The 21,237-nt window shown below is 44.0% G+C and overlaps 1 protein-coding gene across 3 annotated transcripts in view; it reads left to right on the forward strand.

Annotated features, from left to right (window-relative positions):
* Positions 1-4,723, forward strand: part of PIGP (phosphatidylinositol glycan anchor biosynthesis class P) — a 7,570-nt gene extending 2,847 nt beyond the window's left edge. For all 3 annotated transcript variants that reach the window (XM_023533861.1, XM_023533859.1, XM_023533860.1), the window contains exons 3-6: positions 2,333-2,405; positions 3,141-3,259; positions 4,320-4,514; positions 4,580-4,723. In XM_023533861.1, coding sequence (XP_023389629.1) covers positions 2,333-2,405; positions 3,141-3,259; positions 4,320-4,447 — 320 coding nt within the window. In that variant the 3' untranslated portion in view covers positions 4,448-4,514; positions 4,580-4,723. The remainder of the gene's footprint in view (positions 1-2,332; positions 2,406-3,140; positions 3,260-4,319; positions 4,515-4,579) is intronic.
* The last annotated feature ends 16,514 nt before the right edge of the window (positions 4,724-21,237 follow it).

Consider the following 21,237-nt stretch of genomic DNA (forward strand, 5'->3'; position numbering starts at 1 on the left):
GACAGTACTCGCTACAAGTGCAGTGGCCTTGAGATGCGGACTGGAGCACAGTGCGCCAGGCCTAGGCTGGAGAGGAGGCAGGAGCCAGATCATTGATGTCCTCGCAAACCCTGGTAAGGAGTTCGGATTTTATCCTAAGGGACTGAAAATTTTGAGCAGCGAAGTGATACGGTCAGATTTATATTTTTGCAAAAGCACTCGTCGCTGTGTGGAGAATGCTCAGGTGTTCTCTTACTTTAGGGCCGGAGTTGCTGGGCACTCGCTCTGGAAATCTGGAGTTGTTCTTACTTGAACTTCCCCTCCCCACAACTCATTCATCCCCACCTGCCACTGAATCCCATGGGCCTCCACCGCCTCTGTCGAGGCAGACACATCTGACACGCACCCATCACAGTGACTCACTTGAGATGCAGGCCAGAACTCCCCTACCTAAAACCTCTGGGCAGAGTGTACATGGTTATTTCTATTTATAGTTTGCTATATCTTTAAAGTTAAAAACAAGTGCAATATCCAGTTGTCTCCATTGCCTAGAGCATAAAGTCCATGTTCCTTTTACAAGATTTTTCATTATCTGGGATCTGTTTTTTCAAGCTTTATTTCTCAGCAGTCACAGCCTTGTGCTTCATGTCCCAGCCACTCTAAACTGCTGAGAGTTTCACCTAAATCACACTTCTCACCTCCGTATTTCTGTTAGTGCTCTTGCCTCTGCCTGAAAGCATGCTGTGAACACGCTGCATGGGTTCATGTTCCAGCGCAGTCACTTTTAGCTGTGAGATTTGGGGCAAGTTACTTAAATTCCCTGAGTCTCCATTTTTTTCTTCTGTGAATTACGAATAACAATAGCGCATACCTCTGAGGAGTTTGAGGTGTACTAATTTGTGAGAATAGAGACTGTGTCTTATTTTTCTGTATACTCTTGACCTTCACATAGCGCCTGGCATATAGTAGATGTTCAATAAATACGTAATCATCTAATTATTTCCATTTATGAATTTACATTTTGTTTCCCCACAATTTGTATTTTATTAACCTTAAAAACTCTCTCAAGTTTCAAGCCAGTTGCTCACAACCCTCTCCCTCTGCCATCTAGCCACACCAGATCTCTCTTGTTCTCTTCATGGATCACGGCAGAGAATACTATTTTCTCTTATTTCCTTCCTTCCTTTCTTCTACAGGCCCACCCATAAACATTTTTAATCCAACTAACCCCATATTTGTCCTTTAGGCTCCAGTTTTAGTCGCTTCCTCCAGGAAATTTTTCCTGACCATCAACATTAACTTCATCAACACAGTGTGGGCTCAGGTCCTTCCTTGGTGCTCCTGTATCATGCTTTATTACTCGCTCATTAGCACTTAGCACAGTGTAGCAAAAATATTACTCATCTCTATTCCCTGCTAGATTTTAAGCTCATGGAGGGCAGAGGCCATCTCTTGTGGGTTCACTTTTGTATCTCATGTTTCGGACATACAAAATTTTGTAATACGTGTTTACATCAGCGTTGCTATAGGTAGTTTGAAATTTGTCCCTGCCACTTACTGTGGGCAAATGATGTAACATTTCTAAGATTCCATTTCCTCCTCTGCACAGAATTGTCTTGAGGATTAAGTGAAATAATGCAGGTGAAGAGCCTAGAAATGTGCTTACCCCGCAGTGAACGCTCAGAGGTCCACTGTCATTATTACACGGGGACAATGGTAAAGGGTGCCAGGGACTTGGACTGAGGAAATAAGATTATGTTTTGGGAGATAAGGCAGAAGCCCAATGTATAGTGGATCAGAGCAAGGCTATATAAATTCATCTTTAAGCCTTAAATGTCTATAATTATTTCAACCTTGTAGGATGAAGTGTTGAACACCTACTATGCATAAAGCAAATCGCTAAGTGCTGTAAGGATTACAAGAATTGCTAAGGCATGATTTCTGCCCCTAAATTACTTAAAATATAGTGTGAGAGTTAAGACTTTTTTTTTAAATTGACTAATGAAGAAAAAGAGTTGTTTAATGGGTATTAGTTTTTAGATCTGCAATAGAAAAGTTCTAGAGATCTGTTTCACACCAGTGTGAATATACTTAACACTACCAAACTGACACTTAAAAATGGGTAAATTTTATGGTAAATTTTGTTATTTTTTTTACCACTATAAAAAGATGTCTACTATAAGGTCATTGTGATAACTGTTATAAGAATGATACAAATAAGGAGCTAGAATAACTGAAGGGAAGGAGAAATCGTTTCTGAGTGGATCAGGGATGCTTCATAGGAGCTTTTTGTTACATCTGGACCTCAACAAGAGCTGCATGCCTTACTGACCTTTTTTTCTCTCTTCTACAGTGCTGTATCTCGTGTGGGCTTTTATTCCTGAATCTTGGCTAAACTCCTTAGGCTTGACCTATTGGCCTCAAAAGTAAGCTTAATATATTGCTTAAATAAAATAAGAGTATGTTAATACTATTTTGAAGGATCAGTTTTTTTCTTTACACTACCCAAATCTTAAATATTTGTTTTTTTAAGATATATAAATGAAAAGCCATATAGAAATTTAAAGCTTTTTAAAGCTCATTATTGATAAATCTCTAATTAAAGAAGACGGGGTGAACACACATTTATCTCCGTTGCCTCCCATCTTGCTGAAGTAACCCTATAGAAAAAAAATTTCTAAGGTATAAACCCACAGGAACAAATAATGGGATAGCGGGTAAGAAGTATCAATGAAATTTGAGGAAGTGGATTGCAAACAGCTGAGTGTTAACCGACTTGGTTTCCCCATTCTCCATATTGCTGAAGTAGAGCCACCAGCAAGAGTATTGGTGCCCTAGAATGCCAGAAAGGCTTGGCACTTGGAGGTACCAGATACCTCTTTAGCATGGTAATTCTGGATTGGGCTGAAAACAATGTTTAAAGAGCGTTAGACCCTCCAGTCCCCCTCCTCAGCCCTCAAATCAGGGAAACCAACCCTATCCTCCCCTGCAGAAGGCTGGAGTTTATTACAGGCCTTGTGGAATTATTTGACTTTCTTTTATGTACATGGGTTGCTTTAATTAAAATTAAATTTTAAAAGTTATGTTAACTTTGTGATGGACTCTTAGAAATTAAAACTTGTTGAGAAATCTGTTATCTACTCTAATGTCGTCTTCCGCAGGTACTGGGCAGTCGCATTGCCTGTCTACCTCCTCATTACTGTAGTCATCGGATATGTGCTCCTGTTTGGAATCAACATGATGAGTACCTCTCCACTCAACTCCATTCATACAATCACAGGTAAATTCACATCAAAGGAGAGTGCTGGGGGACGGAGAGTGGGCATTAGCGCTTTTATGAAGAAAAGCAACCAAGAGTAGCCTGCAATAAGTGGCACACATCGGCACAGTAAAAAGATCCTGGGAGAAATAAATGCAAAGGGAATGTTTACATGGGGAAAGTAAGTTCTGATGACTATGCTGTTTATAGCTCTAATAAACAGGTGTATGTCCCATAAACACCACGGGTGTATAATATGTTCTTCAACAACTGCCTGAGAGAAACTTCTTTTATCCTAAATGGGCAGCGTTGATCAAGGGATGGCAGAGGTCCATGCAGACCTTGTCGGGGAGGCAGGATTTGGGGGGCTGTATCCTCAGGATCACTATGTACACCTGACCCCAATTAGGTGGATAGACGAACCACAGCATGTATTTGCAGTTCTTTTTTTTTAAGTTTTTGTTCAAGTCTAAAGATTAAAATAAATTAGATTCTTAAGCTTGCTTAGATTCTAGGAAGTAAAGTATTTTTTACGTTCCCTGGAATGGTTTTTTAACTTTTCAAAAGCCTTTTTTCATGAGCCTATACAATGTATTTTGAAAATCAATTGTAGTCTTTTTATATTTCTTTTCTGATAACCTGCTGTATTCTCTGCATTCTTGACTGGAACTACAGCAAATAGACAATTTGTGCAGAGAAGGGAAAGTGTTGTTTGCATGAATGACTAATCGTACCAAATGATTCAATAGTTTCCAGGTGTTGATTTAAATATATATTTTAAGCCTGGATAGAATTCTGTTCCTATGAGAAATGTGCAAATGGGACTTTAATTATTGGACAGTTGAATGAAATATTAATTTCTTAACCAAGTTAGAGGTGCATAAAAGTACTTTGATTTCTAATTGGGACATTCTTAGAGGCAGAGGGAGATAATTCAAGTCATCTTTTAATTATATTTAAATGTGATATTTGTCATTATCCAAACATTAGCCTCGTAAGTTATATGGTGGGTCTTTATACACCACAGAGACTGTGGACGAAATTGTTTGGGTGAACAAAGCCTTTTGTCCTCTTCTTGCAGATAACTATGCTAAAAATCAACAGCAGAAGAAATACCAAGAAGAGGCCATCCCAGCATTAAGGGATATTTCTATCAGCGAAGTAAACCAAATGTTCTTTCTTGCAGCCAATGAACTTTACACCAACTGAATTGTATGTAGACTAACATCAAACATTTATTATAAGTTTTTGACGTAACAGTTTGACCATAATTATCTCATATTCCCCTGGGCCAGCGATGGGCCTGTGAAGGTCTTGAAATGGGTCTTGGTCACTTCATATTCTCTTATGAATACTTACTCTTGAAATACTTTAAAAAATGTAAGTTGAACTTGTCTTAGATTAAGTTCTATTTATATTGTAAATGTTCTCAAATATTAGTTATTTATGGACAGAATAAATAAAGCACTGCATTACCATAAAGCAGACTTCGTGAAACATAAGTATCAGTAGAAGCGAGAAGTCCCTCCAGAGAGTCATTCATGTTGTCACTTTCAAAGGGCAATCATGTCCTTCTTGCTGTGTATTCTTAGAGGCCCAGAATTTGGACTCTTAGATTTAGAGGAGGGGTACATTGACATATGGGTTCTTGACATCAGTTCATGTCTAAGACACGAACGAATATATTGAGTACTTACTGCGTACCAGGTATTTTTTTAGGCACTGGGGATGAAGCAGTGAGCCTACATCTTAGAGGCAGAGGAAGATAGACCAAGCAAATAAACAAGAAAATATTCTTTGTGATGAATGCAATGCAGAGAATTAAGATAGTAAATGTTCTAGAAAGCAAAGGGATGACGACTCCTTTAGACTGAGTGGTCAGGGTAGGCTGCTCAGTGAGAGGCAGTCGAGGCTGAGATTTAATCAGCAAAAGCAGGAGCCAGTCATGTCAAAATTGGAGAGACAGTGAGTTTCGAAGTACAAAGCAGCTAGAGCACAGACCTTCAAGTGGCAAGGAGCTCTGTGTATCCTAAGGACCAAAGGCCAGCAGGGGGCCTAGAGCAAACTGCCAAGGGCTTGTGGCTGGGGTGAGCCCGGAGAGACCCAGCCCTGACTGTGAAGGGCCTGGTAGGCCCGTGTAGCAAGCTGGGTTTAAGTGTCAGTGTGGTGAGTTTGCGGCATTTTGGATACTGAGCAGCTGGTAGGCTTTAAGGACAGGTGTGACATAGCCGATTTGTGATTTTAAAGAGCCACTGGCTCACCCAGTGCGCAGATGAAGATCAAACATTCTAAAAAGAAAAAAAAGCCACGGGCTGGTAGATGGAGGACGGATTTGAGAGGAAGAGTTGGGATGGGGCAAGCGTGTGGAGGTGACCACACACATACACACACTCACTGCCATTCCACTCTCTTAGCCTCTCTCACTCTCTGCCTCTGAGAGGAGACCACACTCTGTGGCGTGTTGCCCCTTTTTTAATAAACTTTCCTTTTGGCTCTTAAAAAAGAAAAAAAAACGTGTAGCAGTGAGACCAGTCAGGTGGCTATCGTGTCAGTCCAGGCAGGGAACGCTTGCCACTTAGAGCAGAGCGGTAGCAGTGGGCAGGGGGTGGATAGCTTCGCAGCATTCCTTGGAGACATAGCTCACTGGGTACGTGGATCTGGGTTTGCAGGGCGGGCAGGCTACTGAAAGAAGTTGTGAGCAAGTGTCGTTCCTAGGTTTTTTAGGATTAAGGAACTGAGTACATGGTTATGCCTTTTGCTGAATCAGACAGTATTTGGAGAAGTACAGTTGAGGGAGTTGGAAGGTTTGGTATATGAGTTAATTTGAATGACACTGCCTTATTAACATCTGGCTGTATCTGATGTAAGGTTAAGAAACTTAGATATAAGTTAAAACTTAGAAATAAGTTTTAAAAAAACAAACCATGTATAATTTCCAAGCGAACCAAATCTAAACTCATCTAGCATTCAAGGCCTAACTTTTGACACCCTATATCTCTACATGGGAGAGGCGTCACACATTTTAACCTATGCAAATTTGACTATACCTTCTGTAACAAAAAGAAAATTAATAATTTTAAATAGTTGGGGAAAATAGAACTTCCATTTCGATAACCATCTCTCTGCCCAGTAAGCATGAGATAGTTGACATGACTCTGCTGCTTCTGTTCCCTAGTGTGTCCCAGTTCCTGTATTATTTTATGGTGAGAATATGTCACCACACTTAAGAGTAGTTCGAGAAGCATGCCAACTCCATCAAGGATAGAATGGTAAATAAATTGTGGTCTGTTTATTCAGTAGAATACCACACAGACATGCAAACGAGAATGAATTATTGCTCTACCTAACAACATGAATGAATATCACAGATGTAATGTTGGGGAAAATTAGACAATATGATTCCATTTATATAAAATTCAAAATCAGGGAAAAATACCCTGGGAACAAACACCGGAATAGTAGTATAACCAGGAGGCTGGAAATGCCCTACCCTTCCTTCCACCCCCTTTGCTAATCACTTTGGAAGGAAATGCCCTACATCTCCATCTGTATCTGACATATATTTTAAAAAGTATGTTACCTGGGTATAACATGTTTTTAAAAATCATGGGTATAACATGTTTTTAAAAATCATGAAGTTACATCATTAAGATTTGTGCCCTTGATATAAGTTACACATCAATAGAAAGGTAAAGGAGAGTGCCTGTGCCCCAGCCCAGAAATTTCGATTCATTGGTCTGAAGTGAGGCTCAGGCAGGGGTAATTGGTAGCTCAAGACACGCAGCCAGGGCCGAGAACTTCGGCCTTAAATCGATTGGACTTAACAAAGGCTCTTGTCCACCCAGGGGAAGGGGAGCAGGTGGTTGACGTTCACTTTGGAAGAAGAGCAGCAGGTGTCAGAGCAGCCGCCCCCACTGCTGAGGCTCCTGCCCAGGTCTGCGTTATTTCCTCATATTCCCCTGGGCCGACGATGGGCCTGTGAAGGTCTTGAAATGGGTCTTGGTCACTCCAGACCTGCAGTGCACTTTGAACCTTGAGTGAACTTTCACTCTGCTTCCCAACCACATTGTCCGTGTATCTCAGAGGTGACGCCACTGTTTATCAAACTGGGCTGCACTTCTTTGAAGGGTCGCAATCAGTTTAGTGCAGTGATTCTCACTTTGTTTAATCTCAGGACCTCTTTATACTCTGTAAAGAGTGAGAGCCCAAAAGAGCTTTTGTGTATGTGGGTTATACTTAGAAATTAAAGACAGAAGTTTTAAATATGTTTGTTTCTAGATAATAAACTCATTACATTTTGAAATATTTAACATTTTATGAAAAATATATTTTACAGAACAAATTTAGTTAAATGAGTTGATTTTACATTTTTGCAAATCTCTTTAATGCCTGGCTTAATGGAAAACAGCTGGGTTCTGAGATCTGCTTCTGCACTCGGTCTGTTCTGATACCACCTGTCACAAAGCCTCACGAGAGAACGAAAGTGAAAAAGACAAATAATATCTTAGTATTACTATGAAAATACTTTTTCAAAGACTCAGTAGGACACACAGACGCACTGAAACAAGGTCTCCAGACCATACTTTGAGAACCGCGTGCGTGTGTGCATGCGTGTGTGCGTGCGTGTGCGTACGTGTGGACTAGAGCAGAATACTAAATGGTGGAGTGCCTTGCACTTGATAAGGGTAACTGTCTTGATCCAACCCCTCTCGTGACCACTTCAGATCCTCCGTTTCTCCTCTTATTCCAGCCACCGATGCTGCTCTGACCAGGTCCACACAGGAGCCGGTCAATAGTGCACCCTGGAAGGATGGGGAGTTAACACCCTCGGGACACCCTGGAGCCCAATTCAGGGACAGTCGTTAATCCCCCAAAGAGACAGTTCTGAGTTTCATTTCGTGAGCTCCTCAGGAGGTCGTGTGAGGTCGAGCTGTGGTTGCCATGGCGATGGTGAACCCGTTAACACTTGCATTGGCTCTTCTGTTTTGCTCCCCTTGCTTCCCACTCTCTAGTGCCACTTTCCAAATAAACTGCCCACGCACAAGCCTGCGCCCCAGGCTCTGCCTTCAGAGGATCCCCACAGAGATATTTGTCTCCTGTATAAATAAATGTTGCTTCAGTTATAGGGCCACAGTGTATAATGCATGTCCCTGACGCACATCGTAATTTAAGAATAACGTTTGGAAGACAGTGTTTTGCCCAAATTATAGCATAAAACACTCCAAATGAAAAGTGTCAGTAATATAAAAGATGTTCTAATTTTAACAAAACCTCCTCCAGTAGATTCTCAGTGAGAATTAAACTAAAAGTCCAAATATGAACTCACCTAAATGAAAAGGCAGCAGAGTCCAAATTCCAAATTCCGCCCTCCCTAATTTCTTGACCTGCTGTGTTTTAGAAGGATCTCAATCCTGTTTTTCTTCAAGAAGCTGCTGCCTGGTCTCATGGGAACAGATGTCACTCTTGAAGCAAATCGATCCAGCCCAAAATTTCCTGGATGCCCCACACACAATATCATATTACCAGCCCTATTCCCACAGAACTTAGAAAACCCAGCAAAATCGACTGCTACCACAGTTGTCTTAGTACTCAGTGCATTAGACAATATAGACACCCCACACACACACACACTGATCGCCGAAGTGCAGACTGATAAATGTGGGGGAAAGCGAAGCAGAAAAGGAAAGATTCTTCTTGATTTGTCTTCCCAGGATCCAGGTCAGGCTGGGGCAGTTGCCAAGCATCTCAGTCACTCTGTAAAACTCAATTGGGTTAACGTAACTGTGACACTATTTACTACTGTGCAGTGGGCAGGAATTTTCTTATCCCACCTCTTCTAATTGGGATAGTCTCAGTCAAGACGTGGCAAAAGTTTGTTGTTTTAAAGAATGGCACTTTGAGATAGCCACGAAATCTGGGGCACAGACAGCTGGTTTCTCAGTGGTCGCCTGTATAGACTCATGACCCAGTGTTCTCTTTCCCTCCACGCTTCGTCACCACAGAAGTCTCACTGTGCCAGAGATGTGATGGAAACCTCAGGGGCTCTAGGAGCCATGGAGCCAGACGGCGTTACAGAGAATACGGTTGTGATTTTTGAACGAGTGCATTTGTGGGCTGAGATTCACATTTGTTCCACATGACACGGGAAAACCCTCTCCAGTAATAAAATACCTGTCTCAGGCTATTTCTGCAAATCCAGAGTGCCCAAGCTCTGCTGGTGCAGGTCACAGTCACAGAGGGTCACATGGCCAAGCCTCACAGTGACTAACATTCACACTTTAATTGTGCCGTAGTTGGCCAAGATGGCCCACCTGAGTTATAAAGCCTGTTTACGTGGCGCCCGAACATCAGAAGCAGCTGTGAATCAGCCTGCACCAGCTACTGAGGCTGCTTCGAAAGGCCCCAGCCAGCCCCCTGACTGGTCGCTGGCACCACCGCTGTTCTCAGTCTGTGTGCCATGGGTCGGAGTGTGCTGGGAGCCTCAACCAGGGTTTTGTCCTAAATCTGATGTGAGGAAGCTGGGCCTGCAGAGGCACACTCGGCCCAACCAGCTGCACGCTCAGGAGATTGTGGTGGGCTGCATCCTGGCAGGTTCGGGCAGACAGCAGACAACTCACGTGCAGTCAGTCACCTTGGCCCGTTTTCACCCATCTGATGGTGACATGTCTCCCCAGAACGTAAGAAGTATGGGAGAGAGAGAGTGGCAGAAGTGTCTTCCCCAGTGTTTCCCCCAAAAAGGCAGGAGTGTTTCAATCACTGAGGCAGATGCTGGTTCCCTCACACTGGCCACTTGCGTTGTCTCCTGCTTTCCTATATTTTATTTTATATTTATTTATTTTTGTTTTCCCCTATTTTAAATAATCAGTCCAAATAACATCTTTGTGGATAAAAACATCTTTGTGAATTTGTGTCCCTGGGCTAGGTTCCTCACGTTGGAATTTTGACGGAGTCAAAGGGCTTAAATATTTTTAAGACGGTATATGATTCCAGACGGATCTCTAAAAAGCTTATATTAATTTACATGTTCCCTGTAACTCACTAACACCGGGTACTACCCTTAAACCTGCGTGATGGTTAATTTAACATGTCAATCTAACTGGGCTTTGGGATGCCCAGACAACTGGTAAAACATTTCTGGGCGTGTCTGACGGTGTTAGCATTTGAACCAGGAGAGTGAGGAAGGCAGATCTGCTCGCCACATGCGGCTGGACGTCACCCAAAATGCTGAGCCCCAGACAGAACACAGAGGCAGAGGAAGGGCAAACGTGGTCCCTTCTTGAGCTGGGACATCCACCTTCTGCCTCGGACATCGAAGCTCCTGGTTCTCGGGCCTTTAGACTGGGATTGAATTAGACCCCTGCTTTCCTAGTTCTCCAGCTTTTAAGCATATCTCGGCCTCCATAATCATGTGAGCCACAGTAAACCCATAACGAATCTCATATATCTGTATAGATCCCGTTGGCTCTGCTTTTCTGGAGAACCCTGACTAAATACAGCTGGTTGTGAAGCGTTCCTCACATTTAGAGTATGTGAGAAGTCACAGTTTCAGTTTTCCAAATGAGAAGTCACAGTTTCAGTTTTCCAAATCTGACTAAGTATGTTTTGATTTCTCATTGTCCATTGTTGACAAGAACTTCAGAATAATTTATCGAGAGACTTCCTCACCCTCTCTTGGGAAGTTTATGCTTATTCTCCTCCAGAAAGTGGGAGACAATTCTGGTTTTTAATCCATAGTATTTGCTATCCCTGCCATCATATCAGACCCATATGGCTCATTGCTGCACCCTCTCCTTACCCCCCAAAGACTACCACAGCTCACATGGCTTGTGCTCAGTGCCCACATACCCCCGGCTGACCCCTCCTATTCAAGACCCCCAACGAGTGCCACACCAACTCTCCGTCCTCTGTTCCTCTCTCCCTGTCTCGGGACACCTAGACATCACTGCTGGGGTTGGCTGCCCACCCTGTGGCAGAAGTGTCTACATCCCCCAGTGCTCCTTCCCACCGGTGTCCTTTGAAATGGTTCCTATTTTTAATGAGGCACTGGTGACCTAGAGCAAAGCTCCCTCTCCCTCGCAGCAAGGGAGCGTGACCTCGGTTTCTTCTGGGCAGTGCACTGGGTGGAAGGGTAAGGCACATGTGTCACTTTTGTTGGACGTCTTTCAAAGAAGCATGCCTTTTTCAGCCCTCCTCGTTCCTGCTGCCTGGAATGTGGGTTTGATGACTGGAAATCGAGATGCCCCCTGGACCATGACGTGACTTTAGGAATAGAAGCCACATAGCAACAGGGCAAAAAGGAAAGAGCCTGAATCTCGACCTCACACCTGCCCTGGATGGCCTACCTCCGGACTTGGACGTGACAGAGAATGTTCCTCTTTCTTGTTTCAGCCACTGTTATTTTGGGTTGTCCAATGACAGCCAAACCCAAGTTTATCAGTGTCCAGATACAAAGACATCCCGTTGGCCCTGCTGGGATAATGTTGCTATTGCTGGAATGGGTTTGGATGTCTATGCTCAACCTTTGAAGTGGCCAAGATCACTGGAGGGGCTGTTAAAATGCAGGTTCGCAGCTCTCATAAGTCTGGAAGGCCCTGGAATCTGCATTTTTAACAGACGTCCCTGGAGACTGACGGAGATTGGCCATAGAGCACATGTTGAGAGATGGTGGGCCTCCGACACCAAAAGCCTGAGTAGGGATGGCTTCCCGGCTATACGTTCTCCTCCATCTGCACCAAAAGTTCCGTTTACTGTCCTTCCTGCACGCCACCTCCCCCGACACACACTCACAGCCACCCCACCACCTCGCCCCTGTGCTGGTCTGCTCTTCCTTGGGAGCACGGATTTTCTTTAGTTAATCTATAGCAGCGAAAAATAAGCAAGATGCCAGAGGTGGCTCAGGAATCACTGCTTGTCCCACTTTTGCTAATATCGTAAGTAAAGGAAGAAAATATAGCTTTAATTTGTAAATTTAAATAGTAATGAGGTTCAATATTTTATACACATAGGGAATAAATATACAATAAGTCTTTGGTTAACATCGTCAGTAAGTTCTTGGAACTGCAGCGTAACAACGGATAATGACCCAATTTACTATAGCCTAATTGATATAGTTCCTATAGCATCTAATCAACGTTATAACGAAACGATGTCGAACAAAACGACATCACCTGAGGACCTGCATGCAGTACCTTAAAATGGCCAATTTCCAAGAAGCAAAGTAAAAAGACATGGGCTTTGGCATCAGTGAGACCTGCATTCCAATCCCAGCTCTACGCCTTCCAGTCAGAGTGACCTTGGACTTGTTACTCGACCTCTCTGAGCCTCAGTTACCTGTGGCCAGCCGCTTTAACAGATCACCTCGAATTCAGTGTGGTAAATCAACAGAAATTTATTCTCTCACAGCCCTGGAGGTCAGAAGTCTAAAATCAGTATTTTTTTTTCCTGGCCCGAAATCAAGTTGTCAGCAGGGCCACGCTCCCCCCACCGGCCCACCCGGGTCTCTGCAGGAGAACCTGGCCCTCACCCCCTCCAGTGGCTGGTGGCTGCCAGCACTCCTTGGCTTGTGGCCACGCCTCTCTAGTCTCTGCCTCAGCGGTCACATGGTGCTATGGACTGACGGTCTGTCCCCACCAAATTCATATGTTGAAGTCCTATCCCCCAATGTGATAGCATTAGGAGGTGGTGCCTTTGGGAGGTGATTAGGTCACAAGTAGGATTAGTGTCCTTGTAAAGGTGACCCACCGTCAGGACACGCAAGAAGACAGCTGTCTATGAACAAGGAAAGGGGGTCTCACCAGGCGCTAAATGTGCCGGCACCTTAATCTGGGCTTTGTAGTCTCGAGAACTAAGAAATAAATGTTGCAGAAGCCACCCAGTCTGATATTCCATTATAGCAGCCCTAATGGACTGACACACGGCCCCCTCTTCTGTGTCTGTCACATGTCTCTCTCTTATAAGGACACTTGTGCTTGGATTTAGGGCCAAGTCAAGATCTTTAATTTGATCACATATTCGAAGGCCCTTTTCCCTTAGAGAGTGACATTTACAGATTCCAGGGATGAGGATCTGATACCTTCGGGGGCCATTACTCACCTGATTCCAATCATTGTATATTAAAGTATGGCTTAATAGTCACTTCAGAAAACAAAAGTGTTCCCTAAGGCTGAAGATGAAAGCCAAAGTGCTAAGAAACCCTGGACAAAGAAGGAAACCCTGTGTCCTAGACAGCAAGGTTGTGCCACTGAACGCCCCAAACCTGAGGGTCCCCAATGCCACAGTCAGACTGTGCTAGGTAATACATTTCTATTGTGAAACAGAAAGAGAGAGAGACCAACATTCTTCCACACGACACACGGCCCTCCCCTCTCTCCCCTGTCCCCGCCCCCACGCGCCCTTGCTCCGCCTGGTCTCGCCCGCTCCTCTGTCGCCCTGCTTGGCGGAACACCTGACCCTGCCCCCTCCTCAGGAACAGCGCCTGCGCGGTTGCGCACTTGGGCCTTGGATCAGAGCAGAGGTGCCCAGCAGCTCTTAGATCCTCGCTTCACCTCCTACTCGATGTGAGAGGCCTAGAGAGTTACCTCGTTGGCCTCAGTTCCCCCACCCGTTAGATGGATAGACCTACCTCAGGATAATCAGGTGGAATGAGGGAAACCTCTAGAACTCACAGAGCCTGGCCCGCAGTTCTCACTTCCTCTCCCCACCCTCATCCCAGATGTGCCTCCCTCTCTCTGAATGTCCCCTACACTGGCCCGCATGCATACTTTGTTGTTTTCACTTTTCTTCAAGGGCACTTGTCTGATTCATCTTGGGTCCCCAGTTCCTAGCACAGAAGAGCTAAGTTGAATTAAAAAAAATAAAAGTTCAGGGCTCTGATGTGGATTCATCAGAAGTGCTACAATTAAATTGTTTTGAAGATGAGATGAGAGAGGTATAACTTTTTTCATAATTTAAGGACCCAGATCCTTGAAGGAAGACCTAAAAAAATCAGAATGATCACTGTGGAGATCTGGTAACAACTTTAAATTGCTAAAAAGCCGTTATTACTTGTATTCTACTTTCAAATTTTGATGAGTCTTTTAAGTTTTTTCTTCTGAAGTTACTAAAGTTTGTGAAACTAGTCCAATAGCTACTCCAGACCAAATTTCCCATCATCATCTAACGTGAAGATTAAATTTAATGTATGCGAAAGACAGACAGATGGACTGAAGCAGAATGTAAAAGCAATTAGAAATAATGGCCCTGGCCATGAAGGCACGCAAATTAAAGAATTGTCAACTCAGGACAGAGATTCTATCAGTGATGAATCTGTCGTTTCACTTGACTGCTGATCTAGTACAATTATGGGAAAACTAACAGAAACGAGCTCAGTGAACAGACAGACTGGGGCCATTTGTTTCTTAAGTGAAATTTCCCGGCACCCAACTTGGGCCTTTGCTTTTCCATCACCGCTGAGTGGCAGTTGGCAGAGAGAGGTGACCTTTACTTAACCTTGAGAATAACTCTACCCCTTCCTGGCCAAAATAAGGAATGTGTGTCAATGCCTATTGACCATCCATTTGCTGCAGGTATTGGATGTTTGGTCTAAGTCGATGATATCTTTGCCTTTTTGAACTTTATTTTACTAAATAAATATCTTTCATAGGTGATCTTAAAACTTAGAGAGGGCCACACACCAGGTACAGATGCATGACAAATTTAAAAGGGAACTTTGATCTGTTTTGTTTTGGTTTGGTTTGGTTTTTTAACTCAAACATTCATCTGAATGAAGGTAGAGAAATAACTAGATTTCACCTGCCATCCTCTTACTGGAGGACAATCCACTTTCATTCCTTTAGGTATTTAAAAAATGTTTATTGCTGTCAGCAACCCAATAGATAAGTGATTCCAAAACAAATGCTAAATCAAGCACTGCTCCTAGACTTAACTCCCTCCCTCCCAAACAGCTGTGTAATGATTTGTTCAGGGATCCCAAGTAAAGGACATCAGATCAGATATCCAGTCTCTCAGAGAAAATGGTCTCAGTGAAGTTAAATTCCAAAACTTGCCCTCGTTTTCACCTCTCCAACTCATTTTTATCAGGAGCTTCTTGTCACCAGTAAGATCAGTGCATTGGGCTAAATCAGACTTTTATTGTTGGATTAATCATGAAAATGCCATGAGTCAAATAACTTGTATGTTTGAAAGGTACTGATGAGTCCATCAACCGCACATTCTGTGGATCAAAAATAGACTATTTCAGGTATACCCTTGATTAAAAGTCGATAAGATTGTGGCCAAGTTTATTTAATGGCTATAGAATTTCAAATCTACATAAATAATAAATATGGAATAGTATCTAATGAGCGATGTTTTAAATATTTCCATTGTTGTATTTAATAAGTATCACTTATTTTTTTAATTAAGTTTATTGGGGTAACATTGGTTAACACAATTATATAATTTTCAGGTGTACATTATAATTTGACATCTGTATATTCTATTGTGTGTTTACCACCCAAAGTCCAGTTTCCTTTAGCTACCATATATTTGATCCCTTTTAGCCACTTCACCCTCCCTCTACCCCCTCTATATTTGACCCCTTTTACCCCTCCCCCCTCCTCCCCAACCCTCTACCCTCTGGTAGCCACACATCTGAAGTGTAGAGAATTTCAAAACCATAAAAACAACAAAAAAATGAAATTACCTATAATCATCACCCAAAGACAATTAACCCTATAAGTCTTGTAAAGGTTATTCTAAGGATGTGTCCATGTGTTTTAACAATGACCAAAAAGGAACACTGTAAATAATTTTACCTCATTTTTCAAATAATATTATACTGTGAGCATTTAACAACTGCATAATATTGTGTCACATGCATGCACCATAATTTATTTCACAAATTCCCTATTATTGAACTTGTAGGATAATCCTGTTTCCTTTTTTATAAATATTGTTGTAACAAATATCCTATAAAAATATTTGCCCTTATCTCTGATTATATACTTAGGAAATATTTACAGAAGTGTAAGGGATATAAAATTCCTAAAAGCTCTTATTACTGATTGTAAAATTGCCTGAGAAGGTAGACTCGATTTTACATTCCCACCAGCAAAGCATGACTGTTCACTTGTCAACATCATGTGTTGATAACCTATTTATTTAATATGCATATTAAGCTTTAACTATTCAAGAAAGTGATAGTGGGTCTTCCATGATCATTTCCAGAATAATGAAATAAGTTCAAAGAAGTTAAAAAGTGGTTTGGATAGCTAACAGGAGTTCGCTGAGACTTAATTAACATGCAAACTTGTACTAAGAGCTTCCTGGCAGCCCCAGAGGGCAGAAATCACTTACTTGTCTGGCATGACTTTAACTTTCAAACTCATTTAGAAACATCCCTTTATATACAAAGTAATTCTTTTGCAAAAATAAAAATGATTATGGGGCTGGTTCAAAAATTAAACTGTGCTTAAGGCATCTTTTGTAAATGATTTATAGCAATATATAAAGGCTTTCAGCCTCCATGAAAGTGGCCTAGAGAACTCTTCTTTTGAAATAGAATGCATAGAGAATAGTGTGATCTGATTATAGACATATGAAAGTTATTGAAGACTTATAGATCAGCTCGTTACATAGGTCTCAATTACAGCTTACCACATTGTTAAAAAGAGAATACAGAAAACACAATTTTAAAATTATGCTTAAATTATGTAATTTTCCTTTCAGAAATATATGAGACACTTCAGATATTTCTAGAGTCTTAGCATCATTGTCCAGGACACCCATCATCACTCAGCTTTTGAAGCACACGAACCTCAATCAATAGGTCAGATCGAGCAACTTCCTTACCCAGTCCCTACCCCTGCTTCTCAGAAAAATTATGAATTCTCTTTCCCATTCTTTAGCTTTTTTCCCCAGTTGCAAATACAGTATCTTTGAGGAAATCCTTCTTTAAGTCAAATTCCATCTCGGTAACATCTTGTCTCAAACACTTAGCAGTAAGTGCCCAGCACACAGAGGTTTCTTTAAAAGCGTTTGCACACTTCATCTTTACAAGAAAGCTGATCCGAAACCCCCTATCTTGGGAATGGACTTTATTTGAGGTGCTGCTGTCACAATGTCCTTCTGGATCTGACAAATAAACCCTGGACCAAGTCCAGGGTGAGGTTGCCCTTTGCTTTGCTTGCGTCACCAGAAAGAGGCAGTTAGGAAGTGCCGACGCCACACGCGTCCGTGTAAAGCACTTTGGTACCTTCTCCTTGCCCTCAGAATGCACCCATGCGATGGAGCTTCCGCCGTCACACCCTCCCACCCCGTCCCCCTTGCTCCTGCTCCAACGACGCCGGCTTCCTTCTCGTTTCGGCCCTTCGGCTTCTTGTTCACCTCAGGGCCTTTGCATCCACGGTCCCCGTGCCCGAACGCTCCTTCCCCAGCCTTCCGCCTGGTCGGTTCCTCCTCACCCTTCCAGTTGGATGAAACGCCACCCTCCTTAGACCGGGTTTCCCCCCGTTATTCTCCGTCATGTTTTTCATGGCACAAATTGCCATTTGTAGTTCAGAACAATGCTTCTCAAAGTTTCTGGGAGTGTAGGATGGATTTTTCTAAATTCCCAGTCCATTATGATCTATACTTTTATAAAATATGATAAAAATGGGTTACTAGAAAAATGAGATGAAAAAAAGACAACAGCAACCTGATTTTTTTTTTTTTCCTATACTCAACAAACATAAAATGATTTGGTCAGATTGCTCTAGAAGTTTAGAAACACTTCTCTCAACTTCTGTGCTAGCTTGTCTCAGCCTGATGACACACAGGTTATGGCCCAGCCCTAGTCCACAGACCTCACTGTGATAGTCATTGGTTTGTTCCCACGAGACTGTAAGCTCCATTGGGGAAGGGACCTCATCTGTCTTATTCATCACATGTCCCCAAGGCCTAGAATGGTACCTGGAAGAGAGCAGGCATTATATACGTTTTTACTGAATGACTTGAGTGGTTGGACAATTGAACAGTTGCAAATAAAGGGGGGTGTGTAGCAAAGGGGGTCCACTGGGTGGTTCGGCTGGGTGAAGCGGAGTGGCCCACCATCGGCTGAGTGTCTGGGTGCAGGGGGACCAGCAGGCGCTCTGGGAAGACCATGTGGCACACTCCCACTGTGGGCACACTCCGTGGCCCAGGCCCACGGAGCTCCGCTGCTTTACCCCACGACAGCTCGGCTCGGCCAGACCCCATGCTCTGACCGGTGGCCTCTGACCAGATTCCCTATGAGGACCCTGGGTGGAAATTCCATTCGTGGTCCACTGACGTGGCCTAGGTGGGGGTGAGGAGACATTCAGAGGGACTCTGGGAGTCGGGTTTAGGTGGCATTGGCTGGCAATCATCAGCCCTCTGCTAATGAGTGGTACCTAAGGCTGAACACAGGGTGCCCAGGGAAGCCAGTGGGGACTCGGGCCTGAGGTAGAGACGGAACCTGCAGGGCCTGCGGGGGGTGGTCAGAAAAGAGACTGGGGGCAGCTGGGTCAAGCCTGGTGGGCCCTGCTGTCTCGGGACTCATGACCTCGAGAGAGAGCAGGTTCAGACAGACGCCCACAGCGGAGATGAGGGAACTGAGCCTTTCCGGACTTATCAGCCCGGGCGGGAGAACTGTTGTGGGCAAAACACACAGGACAGAGAGCAATGGGCCCGGGGAAGGGGGCCGGCCCGGGGGCCTTCAAGACAGGAGCAGGAGGTGAGGCCGAGGTCACACAGGAAGGCTGAGCAGTGAGGCCTCCTCTCACGGAGGGGTCAGTCCAGGGCAGGACCGAGAGGCAGCTGCAGAAGCGAAAACCCAGCAGGGAGGAGAGGGGACAGGGGAAGCGGAGCTGTGAGGACGCAGGATGCGACGGCGCTGGGAATTCCGCAAGGCCCGGCCTGCCCCGTTGCCGTCCGGCAGAGCCGTCTGGTCCTGCATCCATGTCGGACAGCGTGGGAACCTCGGGAGAGGCCTTCCAAACTCACTTCCCATAAAGAGCCCCGGGAAAGGCAGACCCGGCCAGGAAACCATACTGTACAATCTCAAGGGAGTCTCTCTCTTATGTGCCCAATATTTTCATGTTTGTTGCCTTTTTTTTTCTTTTCCTATCACAATTAGCCATGAGATGTTCAAAACAGAAAAGTCCTCCATTTCGGTTAACCCACGTAGAAGTGCCATTTTCGGTCAAATGGTCAAACACCAGCCATTTCACGTGGCTCCGCCTCATGTATTTGGGGCCGACAGAAAGCCATGGGAGCTTGGGCGGCGAGCTTCCTCCTCAGCCAGTTCTGGGTGTGGAACGAGACAGGTCCCAGAGACCGGAAAGGCGACTGGGCCCTGAAGAGGGGAAGTGGCTGCATCCCCTGGAGCAGAGGAAAAAGGGACGGTGACAAGGGGAGCTGGGGTGGAAGAGCAAAGGGACCAGGTCTTCTCTGGCGGGAGGCTGGGCTCCGGGCTGTCTGCACCCGGCTGGGTGCTCCCAGGCTGAGCCTCAGGTGCTCTGGTTCCGTCTCAGGAGGGCGCTGAGCCAGGCTGGCCCACGCAGCTGGACCGCGCCCCTAGAGGTGTAAACTTAGCCACCAACGCTGTCTCTCAGGTATGAAACGTTAAGTCTGTGTTGGTTTTAATCGGATTAGTGAGTCATTTTCTCTCCGCTCAATGTCCAGCCACCCCTGGCGAGGTGAGGCCACCTGCTCCCACCATTGGGCAAAGTGGAATTAACCATACATACTCAAGCCACTGGAAGAAGGAATGCCCAGTGTCTTTGTCCCAGAACTGCCCAAGGTGATAGGATACCTGCCTGCTGTTTCCACCTGCTGAGGCCTGCCACCAGAAGTGCCAGGTGGGAAGGGGCCAGCCTTCCGAGGGACCGCACCGTCTTCCCCACTCCCTATGCCGGTAGTACTGGTAGGCCCTGGCCACTGCCTGCTGTAGGAGGGACGCAAGCCCCACTCACACAGACTCCACGCACCGCCCCCCCGGAAGCTTGCAGGGGTGCCAGGAAGTTCACATCTGCCTCATTTCCCGAGGGCCGAAAACCCAGGCAAACTTCTTCAGAAGTCGTGTTTATGAGACATCACACTCCAGCAACTTTGTGACTGATATTCAATTGTCCCGCCTACGACAGTGTTTGCACAGGTCAACTCCGAAGAAGAATGAACATGTGTTTATATTTAGGAAATTTCTGCATATAGGTATGTTTACTCCTAAATCACTTCAAATGGCTTTCTAGATTTAGCAAAATAAAATGATTTATACTAAAGGTGACCATACCCCTACCCTGTAACCTAGCAACCGCTCCTAGTTATCTACTCAACAGAAATGTACACAGATGTGCACAAAAGGCATATTCAAAAATGTTCATAGCGGCATTGTTCATTATAACCAAAAAACTGGAAGCGATCCAAATGTCTATCAACCATGGAATGGATAAATAAATAGTGATACAGTCCTACAATAGAACACCAAAGAATAGTCGGTGACTCTTATAGACACAGTGTTGAAAAAAAGAAACCAGACACAAACGAGCACACGCTGCATGATTCTATTTATATAAAGTTCCAAAATAGGCAAAATGAGTCTAGGGTTTTAGAAGTCAAAATAGTGGTAATCCTTGGAGAAGAGAGTGTGGTGGCTGGGGGCGGGGCATACGAGGGGCTTCTGGAGCGATGATAATCTTCTATTTCTTAACCTAGCTGCTATTTTAAATGACGTGTCATCTTTTTTTTTTTTTTTTTGCATTTAACTAAAGGATAGTTAACATACAATCTTACATTTGTTTCAGATGTACAAAGGTGTGTCATCATTTAAGATTCATCAAGCACTTACGATTTGCTCACTTTTCCATCTCTTGCATGTCAATAAGAAATGTATTTTTAAATGCATGGTTTAAAATATCTTTTAATGATCTATATGGTAGCTGTAACTGTTGTTAGGGACCAGTTTATTGTAGAAAACTATGTCAAACTTCCTAATTTGCAATGTAGTGTTTGATGTATCTGGAGAG

Source organism: Pteropus vampyrus, unplaced genomic scaffold (assembly GCF_000151845.1).
Source record: "Pteropus vampyrus isolate Shadow unplaced genomic scaffold, Pvam_2.0 Scaffold114, whole genome shotgun sequence".
NCBI classification, from domain to species: Eukaryota; Metazoa; Chordata; class Mammalia; order Chiroptera; family Pteropodidae; genus Pteropus; species Pteropus vampyrus.